The sequence below is a fragment of the Moschus berezovskii genome, chromosome 24 (genome assembly GCF_049115385.1).
Source record: "Moschus berezovskii isolate FMDL1 chromosome 24, NW_MosBer_1.0, whole genome shotgun sequence".
Lineage (NCBI taxonomy): Eukaryota > Metazoa > Chordata > Mammalia > Artiodactyla > Moschidae > Moschus > Moschus berezovskii.
Genome location: NC_142483.1, coordinates 17,974,258 through 17,994,062, shown reverse-complemented (window position 1 = coordinate 17,994,062; position 19,805 = coordinate 17,974,258). Strand labels below are relative to the sequence as shown.

At 39.2% G+C, this 19,805-nt stretch overlaps 1 protein-coding gene across 13 annotated transcripts in view; it reads left to right on the top strand.

Annotated features, from left to right (window-relative positions):
* Positions 1 to 19,805, top strand: part of CFAP20DC (CFAP20 domain containing) — a 269,101-nt gene that overhangs the window by 182,954 nt on the left and 66,342 nt on the right. For 11 of the 13 annotated variants that reach the window (XM_088831654.1, XM_055414224.2, XM_055414219.2 and 8 more), the window contains one exon: positions 8,721 to 8,924. The exons of the other annotated variants lie outside the window; for them this stretch is intronic. In XM_088831654.1, coding sequence (XP_088687780.1) covers positions 8,721 to 8,924 — 204 coding nt within the window. The remainder of the gene's footprint in view (positions 1 to 8,720; positions 8,925 to 19,805) is intronic. 13 annotated transcript variants of the gene reach the window in all.

The following is a 19,805-nucleotide window of genomic DNA, read 5'->3' as shown; positions in this document are numbered from 1 at the left end:
GGTGTTTTCTTCTATCTGTTGAGTAGTTAGAACCTTTCAAATTCAGTCAAATTCTCAAAACTAATTATTGATATTGTTCAATAAATGATGACTATATATGCTTCTTGTCCTCTGCTTATAGTTGAATCAAGTTTTAACATATGAGTAAATTAATTCCGCTAGGTAATGTGTTGATATTTTTTCAAGAATACACTGAAGAGAGAAAACTGTTTAGAAGCAGGATGTGGTATCTCTCCAGTCCTTCCCCAGAGACCACCCTCAGTGTGCCTGCCACGTTCCCAGAGCTGAATTGGAGATGCGTAGCTTCATGATTGATACAGCAAATTGAACTTGGGCAAGACTAGTAGCATTTCATAAACCATAGTGTTATCCATGGGAAGAAAGTTTCATTTATTAAATTGGACATTCCTGACAATTTATAGTCTTTGGGAAAAGAGTCTGATGTTTGATGTTTTGTTGAAGTTGTACTCTTTCCTTGTCTCCAAAAAAAAAAGGTCATTATCTCAGTCTTATCTGTCAGTGTATTGCTGGGGATATTGCTGAAGCTACAGAATTTGGTAATTAAATAACATTTGTGTCACCAGTAGAAGTATTTGAGTTAGACATAGAAATTTCCCAGGTGGAACGCATTTCTTGCCCTCTGCCTTCTTTTTGAATATTTTTCAGTCTGACTGATATATAGTGTGGTTTGTTTATTTCACTTTCTTTGTGTCTAGTGTCTAATTTAGTTGTTCACCAGGGCAAAATGGTCTCAAGTAGATGTATGTTAAAATAATTTAAAACAGAATTACAGTTAAGATCCAGGTGATGATATGGTATTGCAAAAGTTATTAGGATATGTTTATATCTCCATTTCTGAGTAGTTATGCAAGCTGATAAAGAGGAGCAGTTTCAAATTCTCAAAAGTTTCAGAAGTTGTAGCAAGAAAGTCTTGACAAAAATTGAGACTATCAGAAGTATGAATCAATGAGAAGACATTCATGGTTTAACCAACACACTTTGGCATTTCATTGTCAGTTCTCCAATATTCTAATGCTAAGGGTTAGATAACATCCTACTAGTTACGTGTTTATGGAAGAAATCCATCTTCTTTGATGTCTTGGTTTTCCTAATTCTGAAGAGGAGCAAATTAAATAAGTTTGTCATTTTCCTACTGTATGCAAGGGATACTAGGCTATTTTCTAAGCGCATTGAGATCAGGGTCTTTGATCTCAGTCAGTCAGACTTGATTTGAGTCCTAACTTTGCTTCTTTTTAGTTATGTGACCCAGACACATTTCTTAACCTCTTTGAACCTTGGTTATGTCATGTGTAAATTTGGAAAAAAATAGCAGTATTTATTCCTCATGGTTGTTGTAAGTATTAAATGAGTACATGTAGAACACAGCCCATAATCCAGCAGGGTGGCTTTAAAGATCAGAAGTACTTGCCATGTGCCAGGTTCTCTACCAGGTGTCCCACACTATCTCCAGTCTCCATCTTTCCCCTTGAGAGGACTTACCTTTTTGACAGACAAGGAAGGAGAGAGATTTGGCTTGTTCACATATAGTAAGTGACAAGGCAGAGTATCAAACCCAGGAATTCTGGCCAGAAAAGCCTGTAACTCCCATCATGCTGGACCATCACCCCTAGTTAAAGACCACTGAAAAAATTCTGTAATCAAGTGGCAACTTAACTTCTATTGCCACTTAAAGCTTTATAGTATTTTAACGTGCAGATACTGCAGATGTTGGTTTATCTGTCGTTACTGTTTTACAACCTGTATATTTTTAAACAGTTGTATATTCTAAACAGTTCAAACTTATTTAAAGGTGTCATCTTCCCATTCCAGAAGCATCCGTTGTCTAACCTCTGCTATTTTCATCTCTATAAGAAATCTCATTGTTTTCCTCTTGATTCTTTAAATAATTTTTAAACTACCATTTATTGAATGGCTTTATGCTTGTTCAATGTACAAAGCAACAATCACCTTGTAGATGGCATATCCTTGGGCATAATATAAAACCTCTTCAATTTGCTGTTAGTAGATTCCTTCTAGTCTATTACTGTTAAAACTCAGAAGTTAAATGCTGGAAAATTAAAAATTGTTTATCAGTTTTTTAAGGTTAATAAGTGTTCAGCTGTGTTTGTCAGAGATTTCTTTCTGAAAATTAGGGAGCTGACTACCAAGGCAGAAATGTATAGAAGTATATTTCTTTTTAGGTCATGGATTAGAAGACTGTTCTATACAAATGTAGCACATGAATATAAAGATTTTTTTTTCTTTAAATCCTTTCATGCCAAACAAAAGAGAGAGGATAGCCACATATACAAGATAGAAAGTTATCTCTTTGCAAGGAATTTTACCACTATTGGATTTAATTACCCAAGAATTCTTTACCTAAGACATTTTGGGAGATTAGTTTTCCTGAGTAATGAAGTGATTGAGTGTCTCCAGGTCACATGCCAAAATTTTTGTGACAGACATTTCAGAGGCATCATTGGGTTTGGTTATGACCATGTCCATGCGCATGCTGTCAACGTAAGACATGATCTAGGTTCAGACCAGTCGGTTCTTTTGGATAGCCTGACTCTTGATTTACACTGTGCAAGTTGACACTGCATCTCTTAAATTTAGCAAAGTTTTTCAAGTTGTACTGTGGCTTGGTCTTTAAGTTTTGATTTATATCTTTGCATGGTGAAGACACATGGTGAAAGCTACCATATATTGTGAATGAGTTGTGTGCTCAAGTATGTGCCACTTACAGCTCATGTCTGTGGCTTCTGTCTTCTCTTCATTCCTATTGTTAGTGGGCTGGTGCCCCCAGTGAATCACAGCAAACTCATATGAGAGATAAGTAGCTTAGGAATATGAAAAAAGTCTTCAAGGAGTGCTCGTTGGAGAAGAGATGTCCTAGAACACTAATTTACCATCAGCTATTAGTATTAAAAATGTCAATACAAAGATTAAACACTGTCTGCAAATAGCAGTCAGGAGGAGATTAATCTTCAAATTAAAATGCCAATTAAAATTTAAAATTAGTTTTGGAAAATGGACTTCTGCTTTTATTGCTATTGTGTTGAAGTTCAAAAAAACTTTCAAAACTTTCTAATCACATCTTTTTAAACTCTTAACAATGAATACAAATTTGAAACTACCATGATACTGACTCCCAGCCACACTTACAAATTGCCTTTTTTCCTCCTACTGATATAGTCCATAGTAAGGTACCAGTGATTAATAACTAATCACTTCCTAGGAAATCTCCTTTTGATTCTCAGACTTTTGTGCTCTTGTTCACAAAGAAATATGCATATCATAAACACATACTTTGATAGATTTTCACAAACTGAAGGAACTGATCATCATCTGAATCAAGAAAGAAAACAGTGTCAGCTCCCCAGCAGCCCTACTGTCCTCCCTTCCTGTCACTATACTTGGCTTTCACTGTGCCCTCACCACTGCCTCCTACCCGCCAAGACTAGTTTTACCAGTGTATGCTCCCTTACATCTGGGTTCTCTAGCTCAGCGTTTCTTTTCTAAGAGTCAATATATCACTCATTTCAATGCTATATAGTGCCCTACTGTGTGGCTCTCATACCATTTATTTACCCGTTCTACTGTTGGTGGGCATTTGAGTAGTTTTCATTTGGAAGCTATTTAAATTATGTCTTGTGATAGAATCCTAGATTTTTCAATAAGATTTGGGCAGGAAAGTAGAAGCCATCTGGTCTCATAAGATTTAAGTTAAATTCTAGGTATTTCCATCTTTGTTACTTTGGAACAGTATTATATATTTCATTTCTAAAACAGTATATATTTAAGTAAATAATGCTTTCTATGAATATGAGCTCCATATGTCTAGCTTGCCCCATGTTTTCTTGCCTGATGCTTAGAATAAATTCAGGCTTCCAATCAGTCCTTCAGTGGCAAGCTTAAAGACCATCTCCTCCATGATGCCTGATCCTACAGGAAATAACCTGTCTTTTCTGAAATACCAGACTGTTTGGTATATCTCCCTTTTCTCTTGTTAGCTTTCATATCCTATTCTAAGAGCCACCATCCCTTTTGTAGTAGTAGTGCCTTTCGAGTCTTGGTGTAACTTAAACGAATACAAAGAAGATTGCTTGTTAGAGCTTTTATTAAGTTTTTACAACGTGATGTCCCCTATGTCCTAGGTGTCAGGCATGGTCACAATGCAAACACGATTCAGTCTCGAAAATGTTACAGGCTCCAGAGTGAGAATAATGACCCAATTTTCTCTCAGTTCTATTACTCTCCCATCCATGTAAAATAGAAGGAGGCTGGTCATCTCATTTTGTTAACCCATGGTCATGTCTGATTCTGCCTCTACACCACAGAGTAAACTCAGCCTTGTGTCCCCCTCAGTTCAGTAGAATAGGTTCTTACCACAGATTCTATAGGCAGAAGTTTGCTCAATTAAGCTATTCCATATTAAAGTCTTGAGAAGACAGATTAAGCGAAGGGCTTCAAGTTGAAAGATTATTTTTTGTTTGTTGTGTTTTATCATTTTGCTGGAGTTACCAGTTTTCCTTTTAATCACTATCAAAACTCTGTGTGATTATTAATACCATACCCCAGTGTATGTTTCCTTATTGTATACTCATTTCTTTAGAACTCTTTATCCCTCCTAGATTGTGAGACCTGTGAAAGCAAGGGCCACATCTTACCTTTGTAGCTTCACAGACTTAGGTTCCCAAAACTGTCTGAAAAAAGATCAATGAAAACGAATGGTTTGAATGGCTTTATAAGGGAACGACTTGCCTGGGAATCTAAGCACAGCTGAATTATATAGCCCCAAGCCCATTACCTGCTCCTAAAATAAATATGATTGATATTGTCTCCCCTCTGTCCTACAAGATTATTTTGAGACAAAATTGGGTTATACGTAACAGTTTGAGCCTTTCAGAGATGGAATTACATAAGGCACTTTGCCTCTTAGGAGTTGCATAATTTAGTTAGATGACATCTTGTGCTGGGTCTACTTTAATGTGAAGACTTTATTGCAAGCCTTTATATATATATAAATGATTTAGCCTTTTCTGGGGTTTTGGAATGGTTTAAGAGATTGCAGATCAAGAATATATCAAGGGACTAAGTTAATTACCTCTCCACCACCAGTTGCTCTATTCATGACCCTGGTGTCTCTGCTCACTTTTGGTTTTGTGAGGCTTTTTCTAATTCTGCTGGGCAGTTGCATCTTAGTCACATCTCTGTTGTAGTATTGATATTGATACATTATAATAGCCTGATTTTTTTAATTGAAGCATAATTGCTTTGCAATTTTGTACAAAATTTTGTAAATTTGTACAAAATATATATAATTGACATAAATATATGTCAATCCTGCTCTCTCAATTTGTGTCACCCTCCCCTCCCCACCGTGTCTGCGTGTCTGTTGTCTATGTCTGTGCATCTCTGTTCCTGCCCTGCAAGTAGATTCATCTGTACCACTTTTCTAGATCCCATCTATATGTGTTGATACCCCAGTTTATACCTGTTATGTCTCCCTTTCTAGACTGTGAGCTCCATGAGAACAGAGATGTGTCTCATTTTCTTTATTCTCCTAGCTCCTAGCATAGTACAGAATAGATGAAAGGGGCCAGAGAAAATGAGAGGAAAGAGTAATAACAACAGGGCACAAATCATAAATTTGGAGACACTTAGTAGAGCTGTTTGTTAGGTACTGTGCTAAGCATTTGATACTCTGTATTTTAGTGCACTGAAAATCCCATGAGGTATATACTATGCTCCCATTTTACAGATGAAGAAACTAAGGCATGGAAAGATGAAGTGATTTTCCCAATCACATACAGCTGGTAAAAGGTGAAACCAGGGCTCAGGCTCAGATCTGTGTGGCTTAACCACTGGCCCGTTCACTCTTGTTTTTCTGTCCTAGTATCCAAGGTTGTACCTCAGGCACAGGATAGGTTTGTAGATTAAATAAATAAATAAAATGGCTGAATTAATCATGCTAAGTACATATAAAAGCTTTATTCTTAATAAAAATTGTGAAAACAAAATTTCCTTTTTCATTTTAAAAGCGTGTATTATCAATGCATACCTATGTGACCTGTTGGTCTTACCTGGTGGCTTGGTGGTAAGGAATCTGCCTGCATTGTAGAAGACCCAGGTTCTATCCCTGGGTCGGGAAGATCCCCTGGAGGAGGAAATAGCAACCCACTCTAGTATTCTTGCCTGGAAAATCCCATGGACAGAGGAGCCTGGCAGGCTACAGTCCATGGGATCACAAGAGTTGGACATGACTTAGCAACTACACCTCCACCACCACGTGACATGTTAGAATGTTTAGTTCCACTTCTTGACAGAAAAACTGAAGGACAGAAAGTCATGTGTTTGCTGTTGGGCCCAAAGTCAAATGGCTGGTCTTTTTTCACATCTGATTACTGAACTACTTTTTTTTCAATTGAGGTATAATTAATTCACATACCATAAAGTTCAGAAATTTTTAGTATATTTAGGACATTCTGTAACCATCACTACAACATAGCCTGCTTTCAGAACATTTGCATCACCCCAGAAAGAAACCCCTCACCTATTAGAGATCACTGCCCATTCCGTCTCTCCGCAGTCCCTGGACAATCACCTGTCTCCCTTCTATCTCTGTATACTTGCCTTTTCTGTATATTTCATATACAGGAAATCATATAATCCTTGACCTTTTGTCTCAGGCTTCTTTCACTTAGCAAAGTATTTTCAACATTCACCCATCTTGTAGCATGTATCTTTATGATTAATAATACTCCATTGTATGGATAAACAAAAATCCATTCATCATTTGGTGGTTTCCACTTTTGAGCTATTATGAATAATAGTACTAGTGAACACTGATACGAAAGTTTCTGTATGCACATATATTTTTAGTTCTCTTGGATATATCCCAGCAAGTGAATTGCTGGCCCCATGGCCCATGTTTAATGTTTTGAGGAACCACCAAACTTTTCCAAAGTGGCTGCACCATTTTATAATCACAACCAGTGATGTGTGAGGATTCCAGTTTCTCTGCATCCTTGCCAGCACTTGTTACTGCCTATCTTTTGTATTAAACAATCCCAGTGGATGTGAATGGTCCCTCATTGTTGTGTTAATTTGCTTTCTCTAATGACAGTGATATTGGGCATCTTTTTGTTTATTACTCCCCTATTTCTTTTGAATTTAAATTGTTTTTATTTTTCCCTTTTTAAAGTGCTTTTTTTTGGAATATGAACTTTGTTTTTCTTCTTGTAATATCTGTTTTACTCAAAGAACTCTCTAAGCATATTAAATGCTCATGGACTTTATTACTCATGACATCTATTAAGGATGCCAAGCTGCTGAAGCCATGAACTATAAGAATTTAAGTGAGTTTCCACTGGCAACTTCGCAGAAAATCTCCACATCACATTATTAGATCACAGGCTTTCATAACCCCCAAAGTTATAATGATGATGATGCTTTTATTAAAAAGCTTTTAGTGTCATAGAAACACTAAGAATTTTTTTCAATTGTTATTTTCTTAACCTTTTACATCCCAATGAGGCAGAATAAAAGACAGCAGCTATCTCAAAGAGTCACCCAAGAAAACAAATTTAGAAGTTTGAATATCTTAAAAAGTCTAATGTGTCATGGAAAAACTTTTTGAGCATAATCACTGATTCCAGATGTACAAAAATATTTGAAGTTTGTTTTCAAGTTGTATGCCAGTCCTGGATGTAAATCACACTGCTCATTCATATGTGATGCTAACATTTCAGCAATGTTGAAGTTAATGTTAGCTATCAAATTTGGTTTAAGCCAGAGAAAAGGAAAGAGTTTTGAAAATTCCGTATGCCAGTTTCTTCCCTGTACATTGAAATAATATTTATAACTAGCCTCTGAAGATTTATAGTAGTAGACTTGACAGATTACATATATATAGTAAAGTCCATATGAATTTAAGTGTTTATGGTAGCTCTGAGGTCTTTCAGGCTTTCAGACCTTACATGTTCCCATCTTCAGTTCATATTTTATTTGATGGCTTTTAACGACATTAGTTATCTTCATTCTTACTGTTAGTTGAATTTATTTGGTCCTAGTGTTCACACTGATGAAATTTATCAATTCTCTTATAAACCAGACGTTTTTATGAAAGGTGATTTTTTCTTTTACAAAAAGCCGGTTTGAATTTTTGTTTATTTAGTCAGTCTTCAAATACTGGTTGGGCTCTGGGTGTGAGAAATACAATGGAAATAAGACAGTCGTGGAGCTTGCCTTTGTAGCACTCATAGACTACCTGCGGACTCCAAAACCAGTTAGGCACCTGTGGCTGTGATGGTGCTAAATGTGCACTGTAAGATTCTCTGAGAGCACATAATGTGGAAGAACCGACCCAGTTTTGAACTGTCGGGAAAAGCTTTTCTGAAGAAAAACACATAATCTGGGCCCTAAAGGACAGCTGGGCATTAACACACAAGAACTGGCATGTGCACGGGCTCTAAGGCAAGAGTGGGTGTGACGTTTCTGAGGACCTGAATGAAGGACAGTGTGGCTGACACGTCAGGAGAAGACAAGGTGAGGCAGCCAGCAGGGGCATCGTATAAAGGCCTATTAAGGATCTGGGCCTCTGTCAGTGGGGAGCTATTGTAAGGGTTAAGGCTGTAGAGTAGCATTTACTGGTAGCCCATAAAATTAAGAAAGGCCAGGTGACTCATTGCTCTTTCAATTTCTTCTCTCTTGGTCAGGAGTATGACTGGAGAAACTATCAGCCCAGTGAGATTAGTGAATCTGAGTTGCAAATGCTCGCCAGCCTACGGCGGCAACAGAATGAAGAACTGGGGGACACGGGGGCTCCCTGTGGCCTGAGCGCATCCCAGGTTGACAACTGTAATGTCAGCATAAGCACCAGCAGTGACGACACGACCACGTGGAACTCCTGCCTGCCACCTGTGAGTCCAGGATTTCACAGCTGTTTACTGCCTTAATCAGGGATCAAGCCTCTCTATAACAAAGCCCAGCCTTGCCTGGGAAAAGTAGGGCCGAATGAGAACACTTCCCATGAAAACTGTTCTCAAATAGTGTTGTAATACTGGAGGCATTGTCTTGTTTCAAATTATCTTATTTATCTTCAGATAATGGGCTTCCCTAGTGACTCAAATGATAAAGAATCTTGCCTGAAATGCGGGAGATCCAGGTTCGATTCCTGGGTTGGGAAGATCCCCTGGAGAAGGCCGTGGCAACCCACTTCATATTCTTGCCTGGAGAACCCCATGGACAGGAGCCTGGCAGGCTTCAGTGCATGGGGTCGCAAAGTGTCACACTACTAAAGTGACTTAGTTTGCACCTTCAGATAATGTATGTTAATTGTGTGGTGAGATATAGGCTTCTGAATCCTTGTCTTTGGGCCCCTGGAATCACAGAATCTTGTTAATATTGACTTCCGTCCAATTGCTTCACTGTTTAGTTGACAGAGTTGTTCTTTTTTATTTTTATTTTCCTGGTTATCTTATGCCCTAAGGGAATGATAATTAATAAAAAGGTTCAGGATATCCCAGGCTCAAAGTTTATCTTTTTCCTTACCCCATGACTTGTGTGTTGTGAGAATTATATGGCAGTTTCATCAGTTAAACTTTCCGTGCCTCAGTTATTTTATCTCTAAAATGGGCATAATTCTATGAAGTCTTCTACTTCCTTATAGAGTAATTGTGAGGATTAGGGGAAGCTTTTCAGCTGAGTGTACTGCCTGGTACTTCGTGAGGGTCCAATAATGGGTAGTTAAAAATAATAATCACTCTATTTTGCAGGGAGATGCTTCCAAAGCATGCGTGCTCAGTCACTCAATAGTGTCTGACTCTTAGCGACCCTATGGACTACAGCTTAACAGGCTTCTCTGTCCATGGGGATTCCCCAGGCAAGAATACTGGAATGGCTTGCCATGCCTTCCTTCAGTAGATCTTCCCAATCTAGAAATCAAACCCATGTTTCCCTGTGTCTCCTGCATTGCAGGCAGATTCTTCACTGCTGAGCCACTGGGGAAATCCCAAATTCTGGAGACAGTTTCCATCTTCATCCCCACTTTACAACTGAGAAAAATAAGAACCTGAGAAATTCATTAAGTCCTACATCTAGAAAAACATTTCCACAAATGCTCAAATAGTCTCCTAACGCTGATATTTAGGGATCTAGGGTAATCAAAGGTTTTGTTATAATGGATAATAGAGTCCCTATTTGAAAACATAACACTTTATCAAAGAAAATATTGCTATTAGCTATTAACTCCAAAGTAGGGTTTCTTTGCCTTAACATTTTTAAAAAATTTCATTTGGCTGTGCTAAGTCTTAGCTGCAGCACACAAGATCTTTAGTTGTGGTCTGTGGGATCTATGACACTACCCTTATGGCAGAAAGTGAAGAGGAACTCAAAAGCCTCTTGATGAAAGTGAAAGAGGAGAGCGAAAAGGTTGGCTTGAAGCTCAGCATTCAGAAAACAAAGATCATGGCATCTGGTCCCATCACTTCATGGGAAATAGATGGAAAAACAGTGGAAACAGTGTCAGACTTTATTTTTGGGGGCTCTAAAATCACTGCAGATGCTGATTGCAGGCATGAAATTAAAAGACACTTACTCCTTGGAAGGAAAGTTATGACCAACCTTGATAATATATTAAAAAGCAGAGACATTACTTTGCCAACAAAGGTCCACCTAGTCAAGGCTATAGTTTTTCCCGTGGTCATGTATGGATGTGAGAGTGGGACTGTGAAGAAAGCTGATCGCCGAAGAATTGATGCTTTTGAACTGTGGTGTTGGAGAAGACTCTTGAGAGTCCGTTGTACCGCAAGGAGATCCAACCTGTCCATTCTAAGGGAGATCGATCCTGGGTGTTCATTGGAAGGACTGATGCTAAAGCTGAAACTCCAATACTTTGGCCACCTCATGCGGCGAGTTGACTCACTGGAAAAGACTCTGATGCTGGGAAAGGTTGGGGGTGGGAGGAGAAGGGGACGACGGAGAATGAGATGGCTGGATGGCATCACCGACTCTGTGGACATGAGTTTGAGTGAACTCCGGGAGTTGGTGATGGACAGGGAGGCCTGGAGTGCTGTGATTCATGGGGTCGCGGAGAGTCGGACACAACTGAGCAACTGAACTGAACTGAACTGAACTGACATGAAAATGAAAGGAAAAGAATAATTTTGCTGTAGACTCTAGGTATTTTATTGCATTCTCGGCTCCCTAGCACAAGCCCTGGCACGTAGAACAGGCTCAATATGTGTTTTAAAAGTATCCATTAAATGAATGAACAAAAAGGAAGAGACTATAGCTAAACCAAGTATGGCTTGGATATAGTGGCAGAAAAAAATGTTTTTGGAAGTCACTGGATTTTTGCTAACTCCTCCCTGTGTCTCTGGCCATAAGAGGCATTGCAAGTGCTTCAGCAGCTTATACTATCTTGTAGGTTTATACGGTTAAAGCACTCTTAAATGCGGCCCTTCATTTTCTCTGTAGACTAGCAGGCAGCCTAGAGCAGGCCACAGTCTGCCTGTTTTTCATTTGAAGAAACTAAATGAATCAAGCTTCCATACCTGCTCAGTGGTAGAGCCCAGAACAAAGCCCAGTGATTTTACTCCGTCTGTTCTTCAGTATGATCCTCATGGATCTTATGGTTTAATTGAAAAGATAAGGCAGAAACATTCACAAAACAGTCAGTCACAATGTAAGAAATGTCATGGGGCAGAAGAATAAAATCATTATTATAATAATGGTAATTAGAGCTGCCATTTCTTGAAGAACCTAAAAGCATTTAAGATCTCCATAGACTGAACAAACATTTACTTATAATGCTACATTCAACATCAGATCAAACATTAAAATGCACTTTCAAATCCAGTAGTAAATACAGTTTTTTACCAGACAATTTTTGAAAGGAAGCATAAAACTGTGCACCTTTGATTCATGCTTATATAAAATTACATAAAGGTTAAGTTTAAGTGTAGTTAACAGTAGATAAGTTATGTTTTAAGTATTGCGTTAAATATCAATTTTTCAGTTTTCATTTTCTATTTTAAAGTAATTTTTTTTCCAGATCTCCACCTTCTTTGCAGCTCTTAGAAATCTCAGCAGCCCTGACACTAGGCCTTGTGTTTCTCACTTACACCTTATTGCTATCGTATGTGGTAAGCACTATTGAGTTCCCATTTTCAGATGAGAAAACAGACTCTTGAGTAAAGTGACACAGAACTAGTTTGGCATGACTCTCAGTTCTAAGCTTCTAGCCTCCATGATATGGACTTCTTGATATGTGACTTAATTGTCAAATGAGTGCTATGAATATCTAGCAGAAGTTGAGATTTCTCCTCTGGAGAGAACTTTCAAATCACAGATGAGGAATACAAATTGGTTCTAAGGATAAGGGGTCGGGGGGGGGGGGGGCGATGATATTAGTTTTTCTTTAGTGCTCTTTTTACCACCTTGACCACCCCCCAAGTTGGTCTTGCCTTATTTACCTGTGTTTTCATTAAACTGAATGATCAAGCATACATAACACCTCAAGCAGCCTTGGTCCCAAAGAGTACCTACCCACCCAGAAAAACATACCCGTGTGCTGGTTACTCGAGTACCGTGATAGCCAGAGCTAAGAACAGAAGAGTAAGTTGCAGATTTTTGCCAATGCAATTTACAATGGAACTGAAATACTGCCTTTCTTATAAAATATTTCTTATCAGCCATTTAAACCAAAAGTAACAAAGAGAATAGTGGCCTCCTGAACAAACTCATTCTGTCATGAAGTAGCTCAGAGACCCAGCATTACAAAGGGCAAGCTGGAAAGTGATTATTCAAGACTGAAAAGGCTGAAATCTTAGTTTCCCTGGATACCATGTCCTCATCACTGTCCTGTTGTGGCAAGGACTGAAGTCCCCATGCATCACAACTACTTCGCTCTAAAAGTCTACAGCTGAAAATAACCATTGGTAATGAACTTAATAACCCCTCTATTTGACCAAATGAGAAATTGAAAACAGTCTATTTTTTTAGACAGAGAAAATAATTGAAAAACCTACCTTTGGTATTCATAAGATATATTTATTATTCCATCAAACTCAGTCTATTTCAATATTGAAACTATCAACAAATGGAAAATTGCATTCCTTAATGAATTCTGCATCTTGTTGCTCATATAGAGTCTAAATAGAGCAATTTACAAGAACTACTATGGTCTTTCCTGGGAGCTCATGATTTTCTTTTTAGAAGTTGTACCAGAGCAATGAAAAACCAATGGAGGAAGACATAACTTCATGACAGTGATGTCCTGCTTTTCTTATGTCACAGTGATGGCACCATCCTCCACACTGATCCTCCACACTGGCACTCAAACCAGAAATTTGAAAGACATCTCCTCTTCTCCCATCCCTTCATTTACTATACCCAGTTGGTCTCTAAATCCCGAGAATCCCCTCTCCTTTTTACTTCTTAACCCTCCCTATCTAATACCATGCTCACATCGAAAGTGACCCAGACAGTAAAGAGTATGCCTGCAGTGTGGGAGACCCGGGTTCGATCCCTGGGTCGGGAAAATCCCCTGGAGAAGGAAATGGCAACACAATCCAGTATTCTTGCGTTGAAAATCCCATGGACAGAGGAGCCTGGCAGGTTACAGTCCATGGGGTCTCAAAGAGTCAGACACGACTGAGTGACTGCACTTTACTTCATCTAATACCGTAGCTTTGGTATTTCATTTCTTATCCAAATTCCCTCATCAGTTTCCTAATACTAAGGTGCCTGCAGTCCAAGCACTATAGCATGGTGGTTAGGAGCATAGGCTCTGAAGTCAAATCGCCAAGGTTCACATCCAAGCTGTGACCTTGTCAAGCACATGGCACTGCGGCTGAGACATGATAAGCAATTAATAAATTAAGATTAGTTGTCATTATTATTCACGCTGGCTATCTCTCTAAAGACCACATTTGATGTGATCTCATCCCTACATGAAGCCCTTTTGTAACTCCTCATTGCCTCTTTAGCCTGGCACACATGGTCCCCCCACCATGATCTGAGACCTGCCCCTCCTCCAGGATCATCTCTCACTGCTCTCCACCTTTTTCTCCATGCTTTAATCCCAGTGGTAATCCCCTAAAGGCACTTTGCACGCATCCTTGTACCTTGTACCAGTTTATCTCTTTTTTTTTATTGGAGGCTAATTATTTTACAATATTATATTGGTTGGTTTTGCCATACATTGACATGAATCTGCCCCAGGTGTACATGAGTTCCCCCTCCTGAACCCCCCTCCTACCTCCCTTCTCCCCTTATCCTCCCTCTGGGTCATCCCCGCACACCAGCCCTGAGCATCCTGTAACATGCATCAACCCTGAACTGGCGATTCGTTTCACATATGATAATATACATGTTTCAATGCCATTCTCCCAAATCATCCCACCCTCACCCTCTCCCACAGAGTCCCAAAGACTGTTCTATACATCTGTGTCTCTTTTGCTGTCTCCTGTACAGGGTTATCATTTCCATCTTTCTAAATTCCATATATATGTGTTAGTATACTGTATTGGTGTTTTTCTTTCTGGCTTACTTCACTCTATATAATAGGCTCTAGTTTCTAATTGAAAGAGACAACGTGTACTCCAGTGTTCATCGCAGCACTGTTTATAATAGCCACGACATGGAAGCAACCTAGATGTCCATCTGCAGATGAATGGATAAGAAAGCTTTGGTACATATACACAATGGAGTATTACTCAGCCATTAAAAAGAATGCATTTGAATCAGTTCTAATGAGGTGGATGAAACCAGTTTATCTCTTAAGACTCAGCTCCAAAGCCTTCTGTAATCCTTCTCCAGGCTCACTGAGAGAGGTAGCTTGCTTTCTGTCACAAGAGCCAGGATTATCTCCATGCTAACACTCACCACAGCCTAGTTTGTCTGTCCCACATTAACTCATCCCACATATTTTTTGGGTGGTGCAATCTTCTGTGGACTGTGCTAAGGATACAAACAAGTCTTTCCTCACCCTTGAGATACTGTTCATACTATTCATGGGGTTCTCAAGGCAAAAACACTGAAGTGGTTTGCCATTCCCTTCTCCAGTGGACCACATATTGTCAGAATTCTTCACCATGACCCGTCCTCCTTGGGTGGTCCTACATGGCATGGATCATAGTTTCACTGAGTTTGACAAGGCTGTGGTCCATGTGATTAGATTGGTTAGTTTTCTGTGATGGTGGTTTTCAGTCTGTCTGCCCCAGGGACAGGGGAGCCTGGTGGGCTTACGTCTATGGGGTCGCACAGAGTCGGACACAACTGAAGCGACTTAGCAGCAGCAGCAGCAGCCCTTTGCCAACATCCTCTGGATCATTGAAAAAGCAAGAGAATTCCAGGAAAACATCTATTTCTGCTTTATTGTCTATGCCAAAGGCTTTGACTGTGTGGATCACAATAAACTGTGGAAAATTCTGAAAGAGATGGGAATACCAGACCACCTGACCTGCCTCTTGAGAAACCTGTATGCAGGTCAAGAAGCAACAGTCCAAACTGGACATGGAATAACAGACTGGTTCCAAATAGGAAAAGGAGTACGTCAAGGCTGTATATTGTCACCCTGCTTATTTAGCTTATATGCAGAGTACATCATGAGGAACGCTGGGCTGGAAGAAGCACACGCTGGAATCAAGATTGCTGGGAGAAATATCAATAACCTCAGATATGCAGATGACACCACCCTTACGGCAGAAAGTGAAGAAGAACTAAAAAGCCTCTTGGTGAAAGTGAAAGAAGAGAGTGAAAAAGTTGACTTAAAACTCAACATTCAGAAAACTAAGATCATGGCATCTGGTGCTATCACTTCATGGCAAATAGATGTGGAAACAGTGTCAGACTTTACTTTTGGGGGCTCCAAAATCACTGCAGATGGTGACTACAGCCATGAAATAAAAAGATGCTTACTCCTTGGAAGGAAAGTTATAACAAACCTAGACAGCATATTATAAAGCAGAGACATTACTTTGCCAACAAAGGTCTGGCCAGTCAAGGCTATGGTTTTTCGAGTAGTCATGTATGGATGTGAGAGTTGGACTATAAAGAAAGCTGAATGCCAAAGAATTAATGCTTTTGAACTGTGGTGTTAGAGAAGACTCTTAAGAGTCCCTTGGACTGCAAGGAGATCCAACCAGTCCATCCTAAAGGAAATCAGTCCTGAATATTCATTAGAAGGACTGATGTTAAAGCTGAAACTCCCAATACTTTGGCCACCTGATGCGAAGAGCTGACTCATTTGAAAAGACCCTGATGCTGGGAAAGACTGAGGGCAGGAGGAGAAGGGGACGACAGAGGATGAGATGGTTGGATGGCATCACCGACTCAATGGACATGAGTTTGAGTAAACTCTGGGAGTTGGTGATGGACAGGGAGGCCTGGCATGCCTGCAGTCCATGGGGTCGCAGAGTTGGACACAACTGAGCAACTGAACTGAACTGAAAAGCCTTGAGATACTCACCATATTGGAGGTAAACAGCTCACTGTAAGAGAGTGATAACAAGATATCATTATTATGATAACAAGAGAGTGATAATATAAAGAAGAGGGAACATGTGCAAGGGAATAATTAATTCTCCTTGGTTTCAGGGATGTTTTCTCAGAGAAGGCTGCAGGTAAGCCAGAGTTTGAGAATGAGTGTAAGCTCATCACATAAAGAGAGAAGAAAAGGAATTCCAGGTTCTGAAAAGGAGCAGAATCAATTGTCTCCTTTAACAGGAATACCTCCTTTTAGTGCCTTTTTTCTCCATCACCTCAAACAGGACTTGAAATGAATTTTTTCTTCCCTCAATCACTGCCCACCCCTGACCCAGCAACACTGCTGCTTGCTCCAGCTACACTGCAACTCACACGTCATGGCGCTGCCTTTTGTCCACATTCTGTTAGCGATGCCATTAACCATACCCTCTTCTCTGCCTGGAGACCCTCTTTCTGTCTTCTGTACCTTGAACTCTCCTGTGTTTGAAGGCCCAGCTCAAATGTCCCATCTTCATGAAACCCTCTCTCCTGCATAGAATCCTTTTCTTTTTCTCTGGCTGCCAATATGGTGATAGCACTTACCACATCAGGTCACCCGCTGGCATCCTCACCCCTCGAGCCTGGTTGTGCGCTGCTTGGCGCAGGGTTGTGCCAAGCACAGGGCCAAGCGTGAGTCACACTCAGTCAGTGCTGGCTGTTAGCTGTTTGGTTGAGTGAATCAGCCAATAAGATTAAAAGATTCCTTTTTTACTCTAAACTAAGGTAGTTTTATCAAAATTCCAAACTAAACATCAGTGGTACTTTGCTTAAATAAGTGTTGAATGATGCTGGTAGTATTTTACATTCAAGATTTAATAATGGATATTAAATACACACAGAAAAGGAAAAATCTCACTCTGGGCAAGGTTTGTTGATAGTACTTTAGAAAGAAGATCTAGGCGGGTCACATTCAGTTTGTCATCTTTACTTAATGACTTCATACACATTGCAGTCAAACCAGGAAGCCTACAGAGAGTAAAACAAGTCTTTAGTAAAGTCTATTGTGTTTACCACAAGCTTTGGTTTCTCAGCTTTCCTCAGCATCTCTGCAGTTCAGAGTAATATGTACTGTTTAAAAGGTGTTTAAATATAATAAATTAATTGTTTAAAACTGTAATTAAATGTAACCATATTTCTCATAGCAAATTGGCTTTTGTACGCATCTCTTGCTAAATAAATCAAACCTACTGAGAAATCCATTGGCATTTGACAGACAAATTTTTCAAAGTTTCTAACTTAGAACCAAATTCAATTAAAACAATACTTTTCAACTTCTGTGGAAACCAGGCTGCAAGTAATCAATTTTGAAGGGTTCTGTTAGGAGTACTCCTCATGAGATTTATTCAAAAACTGAGCTCTAGGCAGCCTTTGGAAGAGAGCTAGGAGTTAGTTATAATGGATTTGTAAGTGAATTTTATTTTGGTGAAAGATTTTGATTGATAGGCGCATAAAGCTATGTCTTGAGGAGTGTATGTGTGTCTGTGTGTGTATGTATATGTGGTATGTGGTTCCTTTTCAGGAAGAGGAATAGCTGTTAATGGAAAAAGTGACGACCAAAATAATTTAGACTGTGTCAGCCAACCTGGTTTCAAATCCCAGCTCTGCCTTTTGCTAGCGTGATCACCTATACAATGGGAATAGTAAAGGCCCTTCATTGTGTTGGCATGATGGGAATTGACTGTGTACATGGAGTGTGTGTGCTTAGTGCCTCCGATAATAAGCTGCTCCCCCAAAGATGCTCTCCTCAAAGGACCACTTGAGTGATCAGAAAAGATTTCTAGGATATTTTCTCTTTCTGTGACCACTGAAGGCTGTAAGGGTGGGCTGAGGTTCTGGTGTGCTTGTTTTAATGTGAGCTTAGCATTCAGACTGACCCCTCAGAGCTTGACTTAACTCATTGTTCCAATATTTTGTTATTTCTCTGTCCCGCCTCTAATCTAAATTGAAAAAAAGCATGCCTCATGTGATACTTTGTAAGCAGATGCCTCAAAGCCATCATTCCTCTAAGTTAATTCCCATGACCTAATATCAAGCACATAAGTCTCCTCAGCTTGTTTTAAAAAAAAATCTTCACATGCATCCATCAATGTGACATACTGCAGAGCATAATATTTGGAGAAAAACGAGGCAAAATGCACTTAATAAAATTGCAAGCCTATGGTGAAGTTCTCAGACAAGTTATTTATGGTCTTGATTAACCTTGCAACATTTTTTTTGCCATTTTCATAGGTTTTAACATAACAACAGAAAAATATTTCCTTTACCTTTTAACATGACAGGATTATCTTATCTCCTGTTCTTTAATTTAGCCTTCACTTCTCTCCCTCACCCCAAAATGTCTAGCAGCTTGATCGTGGAAAAGCAGAGCTTCAGTGGCAGTTCATTTCATGTGTGGTGTTTTCCCAACTCTAGTGCATAGCAACAGCGCCACCCAGAGGACAAGGTCCAAGTTTCTAGGATCTGTTCCATTCCTTGGCTCATAAACGTATCAGTGTTTTACATGATGGTTGCTGGTTACTATGTGTACAATATGTAATATGCTAGCATTTCAGGCTCTTTATAGTTAATAGGTCTTACTTTGTTCATATCTACAGATTCATTAACTTCTCAGCTCTCTTTGGGTATAATGAGTTTTCTTTTAATCCTCCTGAACTAAAAACATTAAGTGGTTGATTGTGCTAAGCTGCAGATAAATCAGATGAGCAAGCTGTTTTTTATACCACTATAGAAATGATATATGAAAACTAATATTGGAGCCAGTGTAATATCTGTGCTGTCAGGAGAAAATATTAAAATGTGCGAGTTGTTCTGTGTTTAATGACTATGAAAATCACCTCATGAAATAAACTTTTCTCGTTCTTAGAGGACTGTCTATTTTATCTTATGTTGTCCCAAGTTTAGCAATGTGGCAAAACATTTTCTTTGATTTTAAATATATAGTTACATGTCATAAGAATGAAATCAAATGAATTTAATTTATGGTAAGGAGATAGTCCTACATATATCAAATACATGTATTTCAGGACCACTTTTTCTTCCTGCCATTAACTGAACTCAGTTTGTCATATTTATTATGCAAAACTTATTTATTTACTGACTTAAGTGAACCTCTGAGCTAGATTAAGCCCTGAAACTTACTGATTTAAGAGGGTAAACTGAGGAATGAGACTGGACGAGTTCAAATTCTGGCCCCACTATTTCCTGACTGGCATGATCTTAGGTTAACACCCCCTTCTTCCAAATGATCACTCCACCCTCTGGAGAACAGAAAT